Genomic DNA, 20374 nt, shown 5'->3' with positions numbered 1-20374 from the left:
GTTGTTTGGTTGGTGGTCCTGTCTTGCATGAATTTAATCGTTCACATGTTGTCCATGCTTTTCCTCACAGCATTGTGCATTTTGTTAGATTTAGTCCTTGTCAGAGTGATTTTTGCTTAGTCATGTGGAGAGATTTGAACCCGAGCAGTATTACAGCTGTCCTGATTGCATGTGGTAGCTGTGGTAACACCCTACTGAGAAACTTCAAGTTGGATTTTCCTTTAATTTGTGAACTTTCTGTACACCACACAGACATTGTATATATGCACGCAGTTTAAATGAGCATGTGTGTCATACAGTGTGTACAGTGTCTTTTCGATACTTGTGATGAGTCACGCTTTTTATAGCTTACAGCTTAGTCTTCATCTCTACCATCCTACACAGTTTTTGATATTCCTGTAATAGATGATAGGACTTCTGCACTGCTTGCAAGTTTCAGCGATGGGCTTTCATCATGTTGCTTTACTCTGTCCCAAAACAAATCTGCAATAGTTATCCTTGAGGGACATCTAGTGTCTGTAATTACCAGTTAATGGCGCTTATTTTTTTATTCTTGTACTTTTTATCATTTTGCTTTCGAGGGGGGGGGGGCACACAAGTATAAAAAATTCCCACTCAAGAGAACCAGGAGAGGGAGAAAACTAATAAAGCAATAAAAACTGAATATTGTATGGCATGAGGACAGTCATAAACATAAAATTTCATTGTGTTTTTTTCCAAATAACCATTGAAAAGCACATCACAAAACCACATTCATTATTTACTGACATGACTCAACTTGCCCCAACATGGTTTTTCTCAAGGTTTCAATGTTTTGCCACACGTCCCAATAAAAACACCTGCTTAGCCTAAACGAAACAGCTGTCCTATATCATCTGACGTGTTGCACATCATAAACACAGAAGATGTGGATGTGACAGCAAGACAAACAGGCAGCTGAGAGTGAACATCTGCATGTGGGAATGGGAGGGACCTGCCACATGGTTTCACAATTACATTTCCCCTCTGTGGGTTGAAGCAAACACAACACAAACCACAGAATAAAGTCACTCTGGAGCAATGATACCACTGCTGCCATTGACAATGACAGAAATGTCAAGTGATAAGGATAAGCTCCTGTGGTGACAGATGATCTGTAATGGAAGGAAATAGTCAAGTGGGGAAATCCATCATTGAAAGTAGTTTAACGACACTTAGATCTGCTCACAATTGAAAAAAATTGATTCAAGGAATACAGAGTTATCAGATTTAGAGGGATGAGGGATTTTTTTGGATTGGGGGGGGGCAATTTGGGTATTTCACTTTCACTAAACATTAACATCAAGAGGAGAAGAACAGAAGGATGAGGAAAGTTTTAGTTTGTGGAAGTCATCTGTTATTGGGTTAATCATAAGCTGCCCACACACATCCTTTTACAAACCATTGCTGCAAATGATGTGAGAAAAAAAAAGCAAAAGCAAAACAGGGGCTAAAGATTTGTTTAGTCTAAATTGGGTTAAGGTTTGAAAATAAGAACCCCATATGTTTTGTCTGCTTGAAATTCAGTTCAGTCTGCTCAGTCAGCTGCTCAGACCACACCAGAATGTTCAAAACAGCAATTGCAAACACCTTGATCATTAACTGCACCAACTGTTGCTCCACATCACTGACATCATATCCCATTGACACAAATGCCTCTGTCATTGGGGTCAAATATCACACAGTGAAGCCAACACTGGAATGGACATTTTTCAGATAATCTCAAGTATCAGTGACATGTGCATTTAGGTCATGAAAGGTGATTCAGGTTTAGAAAAATGAAAACAAACCTTTACAGAAAGTGATATGAGGAAAGAGGAAAACTAAAACTAGTTATCATAAACTACAACCACTGTGCTCCAGATATGACCTGTAATTGTTTTCAGATCAAATCATACTAAGATAAAAATATCAAGGCAACGAGAAGTAGGAGTAAATTGAAAGTCCCTTCCAATGTGAACATTGTTGCAATGACAGAACCAACACATACCGGACAGCCATTTGGCTTTTAAGTGGTGAATGAATGGAAGAAAAGTGGGCTGAGTAATAACCACAACTAAATAGATCATCGTTTAAAGATGAAGACGAAGACGAACCCAACTCCTGACTTGTGTGCCCCCTGCTTCAAGTCTGTAATTTCAGTAGCTTTCTTATTTACGGCACAATATGGCACTCCTCCACACGCACACTCACACCTCCATGCACACTCTCACACTTAAGATTATTTAATATTATTATCCACAAATTTATATTCTTTCTTCCCATAATTCTATGACACTATTTAGTTAAATATATACACACTGTTGCAGCAGGGCTGAGGCAACTTTTTTTTTTCTCAATTTCAGTTCAAGGGGAAATTATTTTCAGTTTGAAAACAGATTTGAAGTTTCTTCCAAACAGCCGAAAGAAGACTGAACGTCTTCCATCCAGATGTTGGTGGCTCATTGCGACTTTCTCTTTCAAGTGCCTCCATCTCTAGCTTTCCTTGCAAAGAACTTGACAGGGAAGGAGGATCGGGCACAGGGCAGGAATGTCATCACAACCAGTAGTGGGAGATGGAAAGTTTCTTACAGCAGATTTTGTCCTCTAGTGCACAACAGTCCTGAGAGAAAGTTTGTATAACAGAAAAATGAAACAGTTCCAACACTTTGAATCCGGCGGCTTCTGTTTTGAAAAACACCAGTTATGTCAGATTGATAAATAAGTAACGGTGGAATAAACATAGGGTCCTTCTTCCACACTATAGATCCATTTGCTTTCTCATTCTTTAACACCAGGGGTGATCCACAAAGTCACCTCCTCTTCACTAGGCTCAGGAAGTGAAGTCCTGGCTTTTTCATTTTTTGCTGTTTTTCATCTTTCTTGTTTCTAAGGATGTGGGAGGTTCATTCGATCCTCTATTAGAGTGTTGTCAGGACCCTGTGTCTCCATGCATTGCTTAACAGTTGCTATGACTCCAGAAAGACGCCTGTCCAGGGCTGTGAGGTGTGGGTCAGGAAGGACCGGGTGAATAGGGTCAAATGCCAAAGCCTGCCGCATAGATGAACTTAGAGCTCCACCTCTCAGCAGATTTAGCCTGTTCCATGTGGACACACGAATCCTGACGGAGCAGATGCAAAACAGTATACATTACAATATATCAACATCAGAAAACAATTCAGACTCAACGGTTTGCTGCATACTCACATGCAGCACTGGTAGAGTGGTGCTAGGATGCTTCGTTCATCCAGAGCTGCGTTTCCAAAGCTTTGCACAGAAGACAGGAGGGAAAAAAAACAAACAAACATAAAACTGAAGAAAGTAGACTGAAGCTATGGTTAAGAAATGGCACCAAAATGCCTTAGTGGGTTTAGTGAGTTTAGTGGCATTCAACCAACCTAGGACGCCCTTCAACAGTGCTTCTAGTGGCCTACAATGAAGAAGGATGTGCAGAGCTAGGTCAACACCTGTCCCATTTGCAAGCAATGACTTTATTGTTGGTCTTCTCCCATCCAACGTACAGACTACCATCCTCTTGGATGGTCTGTCCTTCCCAAGCTCCCTTCCATCAAAGAGAGCGCCATTCTGGTTTTACAGCACATTGTCTGACTCAATGGCATCCCGTGGACATTGTCATTGACTGGGGCTCTGAGCTTACTTCAACATTCTGGAAAGAGCTCTGTGAGCAGTAAGGGGCCACTTTCAGCCTGTCATCTGGGTTTATCTGCAATTCAGCGGCCAGACCGAGAGAGTGAACCAGCAGGTAGAGACCGGCCTGCACTGTCAGACCTCAGAATCCATCCTGGTTCAAGGAACTTCTATTGCTGAAATATACCCCTAACACCCTCACCAGCTCTGCCAACGGACTCTTCCCCCATTTCAAGCTAAGCTCATCATTGTTTTTCACCAGCTTCATCCCAAACAGTCTGCCCCTTGGTAGAGGTAGACTCAAAGGCCTCTCAGTCCCTTATCGTCCCCAAGGCTAGGACTTCTTCAAAAATTACTCATTGGGCGAGGGTGTACCCCACCCTCACCCAGTGTAAGCTGATATTGGCTCCAGCACCCCCTGCAACCCAGAAATGGATAAGCGGTTGAAGATCAATGAATGAATGACTGAATGAATGAATGTGGAGGCTCATTAAAGCTGACATCTCTCCCTGTTATTGTGTGCAATTATAATTGAACTACTCAGTATCATCATCATCTTGTGCATGAATTCTCGAATAGGACTTATTTACACTGGATACAGAGAAAGACTTTTCATTGCAGGTCTGTAGCCAGAGGATTGCATCATTGCTTTTTGCAGACGATGTGGTCCTTTTGGAACCTTTGGCCTTAGATCTACAGTGCTCACTGGTTCAGTTTGCAGCTTAGTGTGAAGCAGTGGAGATGAGAATCAGCACCTTTAAATCCGAGGCCATTGCTCTCAGTAGGAAATTGCCAACTGAAGGTGGGGAATGGGTCATTGCTCAAAGGGAAGGGGTTCAAGTATCTTAGGGTCTTGTTCATGAGTGAGGGAACTCTGGAGCATCAGATTGACCAGAGACTCAGGGCAGCCGGTTTGATGCTGCATTCGTTGTACCACACTGTTGACACGAAAAGGGAGCTGAGCCAAAAGGCATAGTTCTTGATCTACTGGTTGATCTTCGGTCCTACTTTCACCGACTGTGATGAGTGATGAGCCATGACCAAAAGAACAAGATTGCAGATAAAAGCGCCAAAATAGGTGCTACGTGGAAAGGAGCCAGTTGAGGCGGATCAGGCATCTGATCTGATCTGAAGGATGCCACCCGAAGGAGAAAACTTTCCCATCTCTCAGATTGAGGATATGAATTCAGTCAAGATTATTGTACTCTTGTTTTTCATGCTTCAATGCCTGGTTTAATTTAAGAAGGTGGATTCAATTGTTAAACCATTCATGTGCATAAAACCGATGGACGTGGGTGGTTGTAATGTACCAGACTTTATGGGCTCATTTCCTTCCTTATGTGGGGGGAAGTAGGGGTTCTTCCCACCACAAATTCCTCTACAGGATGGTTACCCATTGAGTGAGTGCTTTATAAAAAAAAAGATCAGATAAAAATAATCCTTTATTAGTCCCTTAGTGAAGAAATTTGAAATAGAAGGTTTTAAAATCTTGGACATCATCGAGTCCACACATGCAACTTCTATTATTCCCAGGAAATTTACATCTACATCTCTTCTAAATCAGTGCAAGTCTGCGATGAGTATTTGGAAAGATTCCTTCTGGTCACGTGGTTGATTTGTGATTTGGAGATATGGCAAACACAAGCGCTACACCTGGAGACACTTATCATGGCGATTGAGGTATGTTCATATCTGGGATCCTGTGATCCTGTGGTGAAATGAATCAATGAACCAAATAGTAGGTGCAAGTTACAGCTTTACTGACCTATAAATTCATGAGTTGATTGAGTTTTGTGTTTTGAAATAACTTGAAAAGCACAATGCCCAACAAAAATATTATAATATTTTTTCTTAAACCCAAGTTTAACCGTCAAAGGCTTTGAAGACATAATTGGAGCTGGTTAATGTCATACAGCAGTGCACACCTTGACATGCCACAGCACAACAAGAAACATATTTTGTGGACTAGTAAGATTGAGGTTGAAAATAAGTAATATTTAATCTTATTGAAAACAAGGCACTGCATACTAGGATAAAATGTGAAGTGAAATACTAATAGACCAGACTTCAACTTATGATTTGGGAAAAAAAAAAAAAAAAAAAAAAAAAAAGAAAAGAAAAAAAAAAAAGAAAAAGAAAAAAGAAAAGCCACATTTTTCCACCAGATTCCCCCTCCCGTACCAGGGTGACTTAATGAGTCTGTCATCTGGGTTTACGGGGAGTCCCAATTTAAACAGCTTTGGGTTAAAAAAACAAAACAAAACAAACAAAAAAAAAAAAAAACAACCCTCGAACGGTGTATTAATGGTCTTTTTTCTCCATTCTTTATTATTGAAACTCTGCAGCCTTATTTATTGGCATTTAAATGTGACTCATGTTGTGCTTTCTTCAGAAAATGAAAATGAATAATAATACGACCAAAGGATAAAAATTAGGAAATCATTGCTCACCTCTTTGCATTGTCAAGCAGAATGAGCATGCTGGCGCCACCATCATCCTGGAAACTTTCATAGTGATGTCTGTCAGCGTTCCCAATGAGATAATCAAATATGGCTGTGTCTATGACATCTAGGAGCCTTGGTCCTGCATCATATGGAGGCATTTTCTTAACTGCCTCGCAATAACTCTCATCGTACTCCCATCTGGAGGTTTAAAACGCACATTAAATGGAATAAAAATCACAATATTTCTGCCAAGTCAGATTTTCCTTGACTTTGAAAAAAAAAAAAAACACACACAAAAAAAACCTGAAACAAAACAAAAACAAACAACAACCGTAGAGACACGCCCACCTGGCCAATTTCCCCTCTCTATAGGTGCGTCCCCAAGGATGTCTGTGTTTCTGCAAAGGCCAGACATCTGGCAGCCAAAGGGTTAGCGAGCCCTCCATTATCTCTCCCTCTGCACATGCTGGCTCACTCTCTCGGCAGTAATAACACTTCCCATAGAAGCATGTGTTATTACCTGGAAAAGGAAAAGAAACGACAAAATTAGTATGAGGGCTTAACATAGACATTCATCAATCATCACTAGCTACAATATGAAGTTATCTGTCACGTATGTTCAGAGAAAGAAATGAAGTGATGAGAAATGAATCAGAGTTTTCGTTCCTTATCACAACCAGTTGGTCTGAATCAAACATAATGACTGTATTTTAGTTTCATCCATAAATCGGCCTCACGTAGATGAATAGATCTTTACACAGACCCCCCCCAACCCCCCGAAATAAAAGAACAACAAAAAAACCCCTCAGTGAAAACTAGAATCGCAACTTTCCACTTTTTCTCAGTTCTGGTCCAATTCCAATTACTGAATTTGGCTATCTGGCAATATCGATACCAGATCATTTTTCTGTTAAACTTCATTGTCATATATTGTTGCTAGTAAACCACAAAGCACTAGATATTAAAATAGCAAAAAAAAAAAAAAAAAAAAAATACAAAAATGCATTTAATGCATGAAATTGAAATGTATTCCAAAGCATTTAATTTTATTTTAACTGTAACTGCAGTAGGTTTTGCTTATAAACAGGTGTTGGAGCAAAAATTTCAATGGCCACTAACTATCGGCTTATAGTTGCACGATTAATATTTATAGTTCATAAAATATGGAATTTCACACGGCCACATATTCACACCTACGAGCAAATTTTGTGTAAAATCCAACTAATTCAAATGACTTTAAAATTAAGAAAACACCATTTTTTTGTTGTTGTTAGGAAATACATTTCAAATAAATACATCAGATATATGTCTGTGCTCACTACTGCTCCACAGCATGCTGCCACAAGTTTTCGTTACTTGTGTTTTCCTCGATTTTGTTCAGCAATTTATTTTTGGTCATGTTTGTGCAATATTTGCTCCTTTGTAGCCATCTGATCTGGGTGATCTCTGAGTTGTCTTAATAAAACAGATTTAACAGATTGGTTTGTCACAATTAACCTGCTTTCCTGAGACACCCCTCAAGGTTGTTAAGATCAGTTATAATATTAACACATGAAAATATAGAGTTACGTGTGCAATGAACGCTACATTTATTAAGACTCAATATGTGTAAAGGATATAATTACATAATTATAATTACGAGTACGGCTGTGCTTAGCTGTAAACACATCAAAAAGCCTCTTATAGTCCGTGATAGTGACTAGTGACTAGAAAATATGTATATATATATTTAGTTATTTATTTTTTTATTTTTTTATTTTTATATTGCATAGATAAACCTGACAATACTCTTAGGGATCCAATCCAAAGGGGCAGAACCATTTCATTTGGACTGGTCTATTCTAGTTTGTCTTGTCGTGTCTTGACTAATAGCATGTGCTATGTGAGCTTTGGACAGGTCACCAGTCCATTGCAGGGCCAACATACAAAGATGAACAAACTATCACACTCACACTCGGACCTATGGGCAATTTAGAGTCCTCAGTTAACCTAACCATCCAAGTCTTTGGGTAGTGGGAGGAAACCAGTATAACCAGAGGGAACCCACACAAGCACAGGGAGAATATGCAAACTCCACACAGACAGCCCCCAGGCCAGGAATCGAACCCAGAATCTTCTTGCTGCGGGGTAACACTACTAGCTATTCTTTAGTTCTCTATGTACTATTCACTTTGTCATATCACGCATTACATTGTCTGTAGGCTACTGTATCTGAAATTGTAATTATTAAGGAAAAAGACAAGCATTTTTATTATTCAGTATATTGTAGACTTGCTGTTTATGTTTCAATAGAAAGACCCTATTATTACCAAGGAAAATTCAGGTTCTTAAGAATATTGCTGTTTATTTATTACTTGTTAATTGATCAATAAAGTGAATCAACTAACAATGAATGAATTTATCAACTCGCATCCATATTCAGCCTTGTGTGCCCCGTAACCTGCTTGTTTCCGCACAGGATTAATTTTGAGCGATAGAGCTTATTCCCAAAGAGGTGTGAGCCTTTTAATTGCTGTTTGTGGCCAATGCAATATAAAAAACTGACTTTACTGGTAAAGTTTTAATTGTTTCTGCACCAAGTTTCCTTTTGAAAAAGCTTGGTTGACAAAAGTCCACTGCCTGTAAACCACATTGGCACTGAATCGTTCATTTCTTAAAATACAACCAAAAAAGAAAAAACAGAAAATGTAAAATGTGACCAGAAATATTTCTGCATTAAATCTTTAACACCTAGTAAGCACCCATGTCTTTCAAACCCTATGTGCTCACTTTGTAATGCATTTAATAGATCTTCATTTTATAATCATAAACCAAAGGTGATGACATCCCCCGGGTTTCCTTTCTCACACTTTAAGCAACTCATCCAGAACACATTACACACTGCTTTCACATGTTGAGTACTGCATCCAAAACAACTGACAATCTGACCTTTAAATGTAAAATTTGTTGGGGTTTCCCTTTGACAAACAGTGTTGATTGCAGCAATGTTGCATTCACTTGACCGTTCAGTTCTCACACTGCCCCTTTGCTGAGTTTATGACACCTTGCTTATCTGTTTTTTTGATAGGTACCTTAATTGACTGGTCTGTGCCACAAGTAAAACTTCAATTTGATGTGATGATACTGTGTAAACTGTGTGGTTCCACGCCCTTGCCAAGCACAAGCCCAACCTAGTTCACTCTTTTATTGTTAAGAGCAGAGAACAGAAGGTGAGTGGGGCATCCAGTTAAAATCCGAGTGAGAAAAAAAGTAGACACACAAGTCAATAGAAAGGTAAACATAGTAGACAGGCAACTGGAGGTTTAAGAGGAAGAATGATTAGACAAATACTCACCCTGCATGAGGAAAGTGCTCAGCAACTGGTCTGTGGCCACAGGTTTAATCTCTGTCCGCAGGTTGACATATCGCCCTACCACAAGAGGTGCTCTCCTGAACCCCAAGATCCTGATGAGGGGAGAGATAGATAATAACTTGAAGATTATTACAGTTCTCCACAGATTGGAAAGTGTGTAAGAATGTTAAACACTAAATAATAATTCCTACTCACCTATCCAAGTGAAAAGCTGCCACTTCTGCATTGTGTCTGTCATAGCCTGCGTATGGCTCACCTTCAACAACATAGTCTCTGTTATATCTGATTAAGGGTGGAAAGGACAAAACCAAGACAAATGGGTTAAGCTAAAGGCAGTACTATTTGAGGGGAGAAAAAACAAACAAAAAAAACAAACAAAAAAAAAAAGGTATAGTGTGAAATCCTGTTTTAAACACTACTGACCGCTTGGGTTTGAAGACTACTTTCTGTCCTCCATCCAGCACCAGCAGGGCTTTGAGCTGAGTGCCCTTATAACCCACATCTGCCCGCTCTATTCTGGCTGTGGTGAGGGAAGTAAGCACCGCGGCCAACTCTGGGGTCTCCTCAGGATACACCTCTCTCGGTCCCACCCACTGGCTTGCTATCTCCCATGGAGACTGCAGGGTGTGGGTGAGCCGAGCTCCACGGGAAAGAGAAAGACCAGCTTCCATCTGTTGGGATGAATTCAGTGTTAATTACAGTGTGCAATGATGAGCGTCTGTGCAAATGCTTTCTAGCAGGCAGTGACTTCATACCAGTTGTAACTCAAATATTATATATTCTACTTCTGAGTCTACCGAATAGCAGTACAATTATTTGAATCTTCACATTTTAAAACAAAACTCAAAGCTGAAGAGTGAATCATGACCTTGCGAAATGCTCTGAGGTCCCGTCTGCTGGCAGCGGACCCTTCGCCTCCATCAAGCAGAAAGATCTTGGCCAGGCCAAGCAGGAGGAGCACGGCACACAGCACCACCATGCGCTGTTTGAGCTTCATCTCCACACCGACCGGCCCTGAACCTCTCCTCACCCAATGTTGTGTGCTTGCCCCACTAAGAATTTCTCTTATCCTTGATGCATGGCCCCTTTAACTGCCTGGAGCCAACCTTCCTGCTTGGCCCCGACAGACTGTGGTGCCGGAGCTACAATCTGAGCAAACTGGCATTCACCTGGGAAGAGTGCGGAACAAATATAAGAGAAGATTGGGAGGGAAGGAGGGGCAGAAGAGAACAAGAGGTAAAAGAGAGACAGAGAGAGAGAGAAATGAAGACGAAGTGTAGAAACACTTGAGAGATCTCTGACTGATTTGCTGCCCGTCTTACTTGTTTCCCCTTGGGACAGATGGTGACTGCAGGATAGCTGAAGCCTGTTTAGCATTTATAACTAAACCTGAGCTCCACAGTCTGCCCCATGTACAAGTGAGTGTGTGTACATTCAAAGGTACGGTGCACAAAACGTGTACTGTGCAAAATGGGCAGCTCAGCCTGGGTGTCCTCAGCCGTGTGTGCAAGCAGGAGCACAGGCTGGCCTGCGTTACAGCCGAGGAGCCACATTTACAGCATGTAAACTTCTGTTGCAGTTAATAAAGGGGGGGGGGGGGTGTCTGATGAGGTGGCGGACCCAGGACAGAGATGAATGGCCTCACCTTGTGTGGTGATCACACAACTGCCAAACATCTCCACCAACTCATCCGGCTGCTAAACATATTTCCAAACATGGGGCGATGCATGTCAGCGTTGCTTCCCGTAAAAAAAAAAAAAAAAAAAACCACACACACACACACCACGGTGGCAAAAATGAGCACAGCTGCCACTTTAGCCGCAATATCTTCAAAACTGTAAAACCGAGATAACCATACAGATTGACATCACCGACAGGGGCTGAGCTGATGTTGACACAGGTCAGCCTTCACAGCTTTAGCCACGCAGGCAGTCACTTCTTCCTCACAATCAGTCTTTCATGATGTCGCTGCCTGTTTTTAACACCACCACCGGGGGAAAAAAAAACAAAAAAACAAACAAAAAAAAAACGACTACAACATCCGGACAACAACTCTATTTAGACAACGAACGATACGAAAAAGAACCAGCTCCCAGTATCTGCACCGGTGTAGTCCCGTCCATCTCACCGGGGCTAGCAGCTCCAGCTCCCCGCCGTACACCTTCACTCTGAGGTTAGCTAACAGCTAACAGCTAGCTCCGCTCACTGTGTCGTCTGTTGTGTTTACGGCTTTACTTACCTGGTGGCCATACGTCGCTCACCGCGGACAAAGTCTTCTCAAGTGGCCGCAAAGTCCCGTGAATTTTTTTTAATTTAATACAATAATTAATCGGGCCGCTAAAAGTCACGGCGGTTTGTCTTTTTTCCCCCCAGTCCCCTCGGTGGCTCCCTTTCCTCCGCCCTTTCTCTCCGGCCCGCCGTCTCCACTTCCGCCGCTGTGATTGGTCCACTCGGCCGCCAGGTGGGGATGTCACACCACGTCACAGACGGGACAGGAAGTCCTCCATCTCAGTGTTAACATTATAAAACATCCACCAATAATCACCAGAACCATGACTTCATTTTTAGATTATATCTCTCCATAAGCTCAACGAGCATTTACAGATGTAAACAAGATATATTAAGATTACAGCTACTCTATAAACAGCTTTTAGTGACAAAATACATGTTAAAGTGTTTACCAAAAATACTGACAGCTCAATTCATTTTTATATTTAAAAAAAACCTATAAATAAATTCAAGAAATAAGAACGCGCTTCGAAACTAATTTACATACGGCTGTTTTTTTTCTCCCTTCTACACAATCCCTGAGAAAGAAATCCCCCTTTGACTAAGAAGAGAGCACGCTATTGATTAAAACCTATCTTGTAGGGGGCAGAGATTTCTAACTACATCTGTGCTTTCCTGTGCTGACTGACCCATCACTGTAAATGAGCCCCCAGCTATTCATTGCGTTGGCAGTAAAAAGTTGACATCTGTACCATGATGGATGTGATTAGGGTTTAAGCCTGGTGAGGTAATGTTTCAATGAGACATTTCTGACTTAAAAATGGGCCAGCAGTATATATGAACCTTTCCTCAGCATTTTGCTAGATAATTAAAAAACATTTGTTTAATATTTTGAGAATATTGTCATGAAGAAACCATTGTGCTATCTTAGAAAGGGAATAGAGGATGAGACATTCTCTCTGTGCTGTCCTCTTGTCTGCAACAATTTACACAGCAGCCTGAACAAACTGGAATTGATAATCATATGGTGTTGAATCATGCCGTATGACCAAGATTCACCACGCAGTCACAAGCACACAGCCAAGCCACTCCCTCTCTCCACATCCTGAATTAACCAACACGCAGTTATAAGAACATTGAGAATGAAACGGATGTGTGGAGTAAAAAAGGGAAAAGTGTTTATTGGTTCTCAGTCTTCACACCCGGCAGCACATCACTCAGTAGTGAGGTCACAGCGCTCGCCAGTCACAACATGGGCAGAGACACACACACAGAGCCAGGTCAAGGATAAAGGTCAAAGAGCTCACCACATTTGCAGAAACTGAAGGAAGGTTATCGTTGTTGTTGTCGATAATGATGTCTATGGTAAACAAACAATGATGCCTGGCCAGTGCACTTGACGCACAAGATTCACATTATTTAAATTTCTCCAACACATCATATAACCACACAAACACCTCCTCTGGCTAAACCCTTCATCTCAACCTCTAAGCATCATTCATGACTGTAAAAAAAAAAAAAAAAAAGAAAGAAAGAAAAAGAATTCAGACACAAAGCCACTCTAACCAGTTAATACGCGGTAAATTGTGCATTTGTAGACAATATGGTCAACTCAAGGGAAACAACATGACCTCTGACCACAGCAAAGGTCATTTTCAAGCATGGTGTCAAGTTTCTTCATAAGAACCATAAATCATCATAAATGAGTATCTGATATTTGAATGTACCACTATCATCCGAAAATAGAGGATTGGTAGGGTCATTATTTTGCTAATGATTGGCATTTGGCATCAAAGAAATGGTTCAACTAAACCCACCAGACAAATATTGAACTTTTACATTATTTTGACCATACACTGTATGGAAAATATTTTTAAAATGAAATTCATGAAAACTCAGGTTTAAGTGAGGAAATCCTCGCTTGTCATGATCTAGGAATTTCTTGAGGGAAAGGAAGGTTATTGAAATTAAGCCCACCTCTGTCTTTTAGGTATAAAACTTTTAACTCAGGAATCCACATCTTTCCATTGGTTTTTCGATAATTCATGGAATAAAGCAAAGTAAAAGGAACGAAATGTGATGAGGGTTGTTTGTCTACATTGAGTATGTTCACATCTCAGCCACTGTGGCCAACAGTCCATTTTTCAGAGTTTCTGGGAAAGCACTAATTCTGCTAAGCTGCACCCATTTTTGTAAATTTTGCAAATGACCACAGGTGAAGGTTATTTGAATACGCTATTAATGAAAAGAACAACATGTATAAATGTGGTTTCTCAACCTTAAAACTCTGCCCACCCATTTCACCTTTTTCACTCACAACCGTCTTGTTTCAGCCCCCCAGTAACTATTAGCCTTGATAGTGCTTCAGCTCTGGGACTTTGCCACTTCTTACCCTCTCTGCTCCAGTCTACAGCACCAACCTCAGCAGACACATGGGTACAGGTTACTTTCTCCACCATCCTCTAGGACACAAACTGGCGGCGTCAGTCACACAGATGATTAGGTAGCTAGTTAACCCCACTGCTCAGCAGCAATGGAGGACCAAATGGATTTGCCTATCTGGCTTGAATAACAATGTTTTTAAAAAAATAGAGACGTATACACAGGCACACAAATGCACACGTACTTGGTGTAACATGCTGCATTACAAGCCTGTTTTTGGCTTCCTCATTCATTCTTCCACATGTTCATCTACTATTATCTCTTTTTGTTTTCATACAAAAGGGCCAAACCTCTAAAGGAGACTAAAAACGATGTCTCCATGTTTGTCTAACCTAAAGAGTTGAGCAGCTGACTTGTATTTTGTGTACAGACAGTTTTAACACATCTGATTAAATATATCAAAGGGGTGGGGGCCCAGTGCTCTGGCTACAGATACATTTCCTCCTAAAACTTTGAGCTTCACTAATAGAGCATCCTTTTTACTAAGGTAGATACTACACATTTGGAGAGTGAGGATATTGTGATGTTGGGCAAAAGATTGTGTAAACATACAATGTAAACGGCTTCTTTAAGAATGATCTAGAATTTGTCGAGTGTTACTGGGTGAAAAGTACCTCATCGTTGTCATTATCACCCTCTTGATCAAATTTGCTCAAAAAGAGTCATTGTTGATTTGTGGCACCTTCAAACATCCGTAATGCATGGTAGAAATGGGAACCAGAGGTTTTTCGGTTTCTCTCCACTGCAACTCTGCCCTTCCTGGCTCTATTATAACCAAGGTGCTTATGGTATTTTTGAATCAGATGCAACATGGTCAAGGTTACAAATCCAAACTGATACCCGATCACAGGGAAAAGGGGCAAGAAAAATAGAAATAAAACATGTAAAATATTCAAAATAACTGCTCCAAAAAGGGCAAAACAACATAAAGAAAATGTAACATTCATATATGTAACAGACAAAAAGAAAAAACAAAACAAAACACACAACAAAAAACTACATTAACGTGCAATCATCTACTAAATGGTAATACTGTGAACTGCACCATCACTCCCAAATAAAGAAAAGAAACTAACATCACAAAAATAACAGCAACACATAAGGTTTAAAGTAGACTGTATGGCTCCAGATAGCTTTGAATGTCTACTCCAGACCAGAGGATTTAACCACATTAAGTAACAAGAAGAGGAGATAAAATCAGATAACACGAGATCGCTGCTCTTTCTCTCTCTGTCTCTATGCTCTTTCACAGTTTCAAGTCTTTAGTGTTTAGTTTGTGTGAATCACCTTTATGAGCTGATGGCAGTTATGACACAGAGCAGACAACACTGGAGAACAAAGTAATGCAGGCCAGTAAAGGGAATCGTCTACCCAAACGTGTCTCATCTTAGATTCAGGGATTATTGTACCTTTGTCAAATGCCAAAAAAGTCCCTATAATTTAAGGAAACATTGTTCCTCTTGTCCCCTGGACACTCACCCAATGCATTTATACAGACATGCGAGTATATATTTAGTGGACACTGAACAAAAAACAGGGGCCCAAGCTTTGTAATTAAAAACTAGAAACATTCAGTAAATGTGTGAATAGTTTCTGCTGGAATTGATTGCGAATCAGAGCCCTTACATTTACAGTGATGTGTGTGTGTGTGTGGGTGATTGTGAGTGTGTGGTTGATACTACTGCGACTCTAAAACAACTTGTAAGTGAATGAAAATTGAAAGTGTGAGCAGAATGAGTAAAATAAAATGTTTTTTCAAACCCTCTGAAGTCCATAGGGTTAGTCCGATGTGAGTGTGATAGTTGTGTCTCTGTGTCCAGCTGAATAAAAGGCAAGAATCTTGCATTCGAGCATGGCGGGGACATGTGTAAAAATACCTAACCCCTTCAGAATACCAAAATGGAGGAATTTGTCTGTCCATCTGAGGACAGTCTGTCCGTGAGAGAGAAGAGGAGAAGTCCAATGGCTCCACTGAAGTGCTGAACACTCGCAGTAAAATTAAAAGACACTGAGAGCAAATGGGAGACAAAAGCAGTGGTCCAGGTCCTTGTTCAGTAGTAAATACATCCAAAAAAGTCTCTTGCATCCACACCCACACGCTCACATGTTCAAGCACACGTCCACACATAGGGTATTCTGGTTAAGGCAGTGGTGGCAGGTGAGGCTGCGGTGAGGCCGGGGCTAGAATTGGAGAATTGGTGGGCAGGGCTCATGGCAGTGAAAGCTCCCACTACTGAGTCAATACTCCTCCTCATTCTCCTCGCCTGTTTCCTCATTCCTCTCATTTGCTCATTTATACCCCCTGGCATCTGTCACTCAAACGACATCAGGTTGGCCGGCACCTGGAAAAAAAAAAGAGTGAGAATTGTGAAAGATAGCAATTATTCAGCTGTGTGTGTGTTGTTTGTATGTCTACATACCTGTTGTCTGTTGCTCTGGCAGGCAGCACTTAGGTGTTTGAACCACAACAAAGCGTTCATTCTGTTACCTGCTTGGTACTTGTAGGTGTTACCTAGGCAACAGAGACAAACTGCATGAGTTTCCAAGTTTCTGATTTCCACCTTCTTCCTCAGAACTCTGGAAAGATGGCTAAAGCCTCGCTTGACTTTGGCCAGCGCAGTAAAATAAAAACAAAAAGTTTGGTGGAACCTCAGTGGAAAAGTTCAGGATAAAGTCACATGAGCTGCGTGTGTGTTTGTGTGTGCATGTGTGTATACGCTATAAACATGAAAGATGCTAAATACGATAGAAAAGAATGGCTTACTTAAAGTGTGATACACTAAATGTGAGTGGGGACACAAACCTGGGTGTGTGGCCTTTGGCAGCACTTAAATTAAGTTCAACTGACCAAGTTAACCTATTTCTTGCTTCAATTAGTAATGGTCATTTTGTATATGTGTACATGTGTTTTTCTTACCATGCTCTGAGTCCGTCAGCAAGAAGACATCTGGATGCTCAGGATCATCAGCCATCATAGCCATTAGACCCACCAAACACACGCTTTTACTGGATGTTGACTTGAACTGAACAGAGACAAGTGGAAGCAGAGCTATTATTTGTTTCTCATAACAACTGTTGCATCTAAATATTAACAAAAGCCTAGTGTGTGTGCATGTCTGAATTTTGCCAGCATGTGCACTCCACAAGGTTCTCATTAGCTTATGAATGACACACAGGACTTCAGTGATGTCATTGCTCTCATTAGTCAATGAGTGCTACCATCTGTCTATCCCCAGTGCACCAGACTATTTGAGTCCTCAACAAACACCCTCACTGGGTGCTTGTGCGCGTGTGCATGTGTGTGTGCACACGCAAACACACACACACACACACCTTGTAGTTGTAATGAGACTCATTAACATGATCATCAATCACTTTAAACCCCAACCTGTACTCAGTTTTAGCTCAAGCCTTCAAACCAAGTCTTAGCCCTTAAACGACCGTGTAAACTGGAGAGGCCTGAATAAAATGTCTTCACATGATGATTTCAAACCAAACATTGTCCAGTCTTTTGGCGATTCAGTAAACCTGGTTTGCAGTTGCTCCTGGCTCTAAGGTGAATCAGCAGCCTAATCCAGCCTTCACACCTGAAGTGAAGTCCTCAAAGTGAAGGAACACTGGTGAGGGTTAGGCTGCGCCCCACACATTTGTGAGGTTCTACAGGTTGGAAGTCTCTGGTCCATCCTGAGCCCATGCAGTGGTGGAGACTGTGCCCTTAGAGACTTTTTCGTGGTATCTCCCTATGGGTCATGGAGTCTTGAGCCTTTGTGAGATTATGCATTTTGGAGGTGGGCCATATTTCTCATAGTGAAACACCGAGTGAAGTTAGGTTACAAAACATAAACCCTGGTTCATTGATAACAGAGCCAGGTGTTTCAACAACCCTTCCCTCCTTAGATAGCCAAGAAGCCAAATCAGGATGATTTGACTTGGATGGCCAACCATAATATAACAGTGGTCAGAGCTCTCCCACATGTTTTTTAGTGGTGATGTCTCAAGTGATTTCCAAAGTGAAACACATCACTGTTATCAGAGATCTAGGGTTTACGAACTCTTTAACACCGAAGATTCCTCTCGTCTACCTGGACCATTTAACTGAGCACTTAAAACCTCCAGTATCAGTCAGGTTATTGAAACAATGTATTAAAGGTTATCAACAAAGGAGCGGATTCGCCTACTTCCGGCAACAGTGGAATTACAGTAATGACCATACATTGGCAATGAAGTGCAACTTCTCATCTTTCAGAAACCTATGGAATTACTATGATAGAGCAAACATTTGCATATTTCCAGTAATTTGAAGTGCGGCTGTGAATGTGCCACCGGCGGCACACTTGGTGTAAAAGGGTTAGGTAATCCAACATTTGAGTCTACCAAACACCCAAAAATTTGGCAAATTTCTTAGTTTCCTTATTTTATTTTTTATATTGTGCCCTTAACACAAACACATAAAGAAGAATCATTGCATGCTTTCCCCCAAGTTCATTCCATCATTAACATTTTTAAGAATGACTCAGTAATGGCTACCATGTGTTGCCTCCTTACAAAACTAAGGTGATTTGGTACAATATCAGCAACCGCAGTTCATAGCGAAGAATATGACTTTGCTGTGTCTGGGTGTAATTAAATAAACCAAGAGAGCTAAACACCCAGAACATCTTTGAACTACTGTGAATATTAACAACTAGCATACATGTATTTAACAGAATGAGATTGACTACTGTGTGCAACTTACGTGTTTTCTCTCAGTGGCCTTCAGGGACTTGGCAGGGTAGTAGTACAGCTGGGTCCCACAAAGGGCGACCCAGTATTTGGTCCAAGATGCCACCTGGAGGCACAAAGGTTAAATCATGCATACTTTGGCCTAAGTGGGTCCTTTCAATCAGTAAACTTTTAGATGTTTGTGCGATTGTGGTGTCTTTTGTATTTGCTTTGGTGAAAGCAAAATCTGCGTCTTGCTTCAGAAAACAATGGAAGTTTTCTAGACTAATACAAGTAAAATAAAAAAAAAATAGTAAAAATGCATTCAAGTCAAGCTCCTGATGAGCAGAGACCTGACTGCATGGTCAGATTGGGAAAAAGATGTATATCTTGTTATATGATCAAAGATGCTCACACATCATCCACATTTCCTTTGACAGCTCTAACTTAGTTTAACTGCACAAAAAGTTCCAGCCAAAAAAGAATAGGATAATCTAAGCACAAATATAAAAATGGTTTATGCAGAACAAGAAAAACAAAAGCTTTGGAAAGAAATGGAAATTGAAATCAAAGAAGGAAAAAATGACTGATGAATCAAAGGAATGGGCAGAAACAGGTTTAAGAGTCTCTGAGGTCCTATCCGATCTCTGTGCACAGCTTTTGGTGCCCTTCTGCTCCTGTATGTGCAGGTGTAGGTATATGAGCAGCATATTCACATGTACTGCTGCATTTCAGTGTGTGTTTCTGTGGGCTCTCACGGTTGGTTTCTTGCCCTCCTTGAGCACAGTCTTTCGCCTCAACACCCCCTGCACTGTGACGGCTCCGGGATACAAGTGAACTGCAAGCTCCTCAGACTCAGCAGAACTGCAACAGGACAAGGATAAACACTGTAAGCCGTACACACAAAAATGCTCATGAGAAAACATGCATGTTTTCATGCATGAACGCATTCTAGAAAAAAATAAGAGATAAACTAGTTGGCAGATACATGCTGCACAGTTACCATGACCTCTGCTTCACGAATAAGAGCCATTTTATAACTACATCTATTTCTGATTCAGCTGAATTTCACAGATTTAAATTTTTGGCTGTGTTAGCTTAAAAAAAAAAAAAAAAAAGAGCAGAGATGGGCAAGGTGGCGTGCAGATTGTGTCTGTCTGAAGGATCAGAGCAGGAAGCCCAGTGCAGGAGCCTAGTGAAGCCTGGTGGAGAGGGAGAGACACAGAGGGAGACCATCCCTTACCGCAAGGGACCACTAATATGCAATGCCCACAAGATTTGGCTCTAATAACCTTGCAGAGTCTGTTCCTCTCTTCTTAAAAAATCAGGATGGAACGGTTTGTTTCCAGTAACATATGGAGCTGAGTGTGGCTGTGGAAACAAATTTTTATCCCAAAAATGGTACAATTTAAAATATATAGTAAGTTATAATTAAGTCAAGAAGAATTTTTGACTTCAAGTTGTGTGTGTGTGTACATGTGTGATTAAATGTGTGAAGCAAACATGCAAGAAATTCAAGAAAGTAAAAGGTAGATTGGAGACTGATGATATGCAGCAGGAT

General features: G+C 40.9%; 2 protein-coding genes across 4 annotated transcripts in view; both read right to left on the bottom strand.

The window, feature by feature from the left end:
- Nucleotides 1-982: 982 nt before the first annotated feature.
- On the bottom strand, nt 983-11835 carry fam20b (FAM20B glycosaminoglycan xylosylkinase). Its single transcript, XM_029500804.1, has 9 exons — nt 11681-11835; nt 10310-10610; nt 9865-10112; nt 9637-9723; nt 9424-9533; nt 6438-6609; nt 6096-6287; nt 3205-3264; nt 983-3118 (listed from the first exon to the last, which is right to left on the bottom strand). Exons 2-9 carry the CDS (start codon nt 10436-10438, stop codon nt 2887-2889), a joined length of 1230 nt encoding a protein of 409 aa, XP_029356664.1. The 5' UTR covers nt 10439-10610; nt 11681-11835; the 3' UTR covers nt 983-2886.
- A 989-nt stretch (nt 11836-12824) lies between these two features.
- ralgps2 (Ral GEF with PH domain and SH3 binding motif 2) overlaps nt 12825-20374 on the bottom strand; it is a 64841-nt gene continuing 57291 nt past the window's right edge. For all 3 annotated transcript variants that reach the window (XM_029499357.1, XM_029499358.1, XM_029499359.1), the window contains 5 exons: nt 19572-19677; nt 18848-18940; nt 17030-17135; nt 16533-16624; nt 12825-16454 (listed from right to left, as the gene is read on the bottom strand). In XM_029499357.1, coding sequence (XP_029355217.1) covers nt 16425-16454; nt 16533-16624; nt 17030-17135; nt 18848-18940; nt 19572-19677 — 427 coding nt within the window. In that variant the 3' untranslated portion in view covers nt 12825-16424. The remainder of the gene's footprint in view (nt 16455-16532; nt 16625-17029; nt 17136-18847; nt 18941-19571; nt 19678-20374) is intronic.

This window comes from Echeneis naucrates, chromosome 4 (genome assembly GCF_900963305.1).
Source record: "Echeneis naucrates chromosome 4, fEcheNa1.1, whole genome shotgun sequence".
NCBI lineage: Eukaryota > Metazoa > Chordata > Actinopteri > Carangiformes > Echeneidae > Echeneis > Echeneis naucrates.
This window is presented reverse-complemented; position numbering and strand designations above follow the sequence as displayed.

What these genes read in the sequence shown, in the direction of transcription:
- fam20b (XM_029500804.1), bottom strand. Translation starts at nt 10,438, where the DNA reads ATGAAGCTCAAACAGCGCATGGTGGTGCTGTGTGCCGTGCTCCTCCTG. An exon ending in ACCTCAGAGCATTTCGCAAG is followed by an intron (nt 10,113 to 10,309) that starts GTCATGATTCAC and finishes TCATCCCAACAG; the next exon opens with ATGGAAGCTGGTCTTTCTCT. An exon ending in GCAGCTTTTCACTTGGATAG is followed by an intron (nt 9,534 to 9,636) that starts GTGAGTAGGAAT and finishes TCCCCTCATCAG; the next exon opens with GATCTTGGGGTTCAGGAGAG.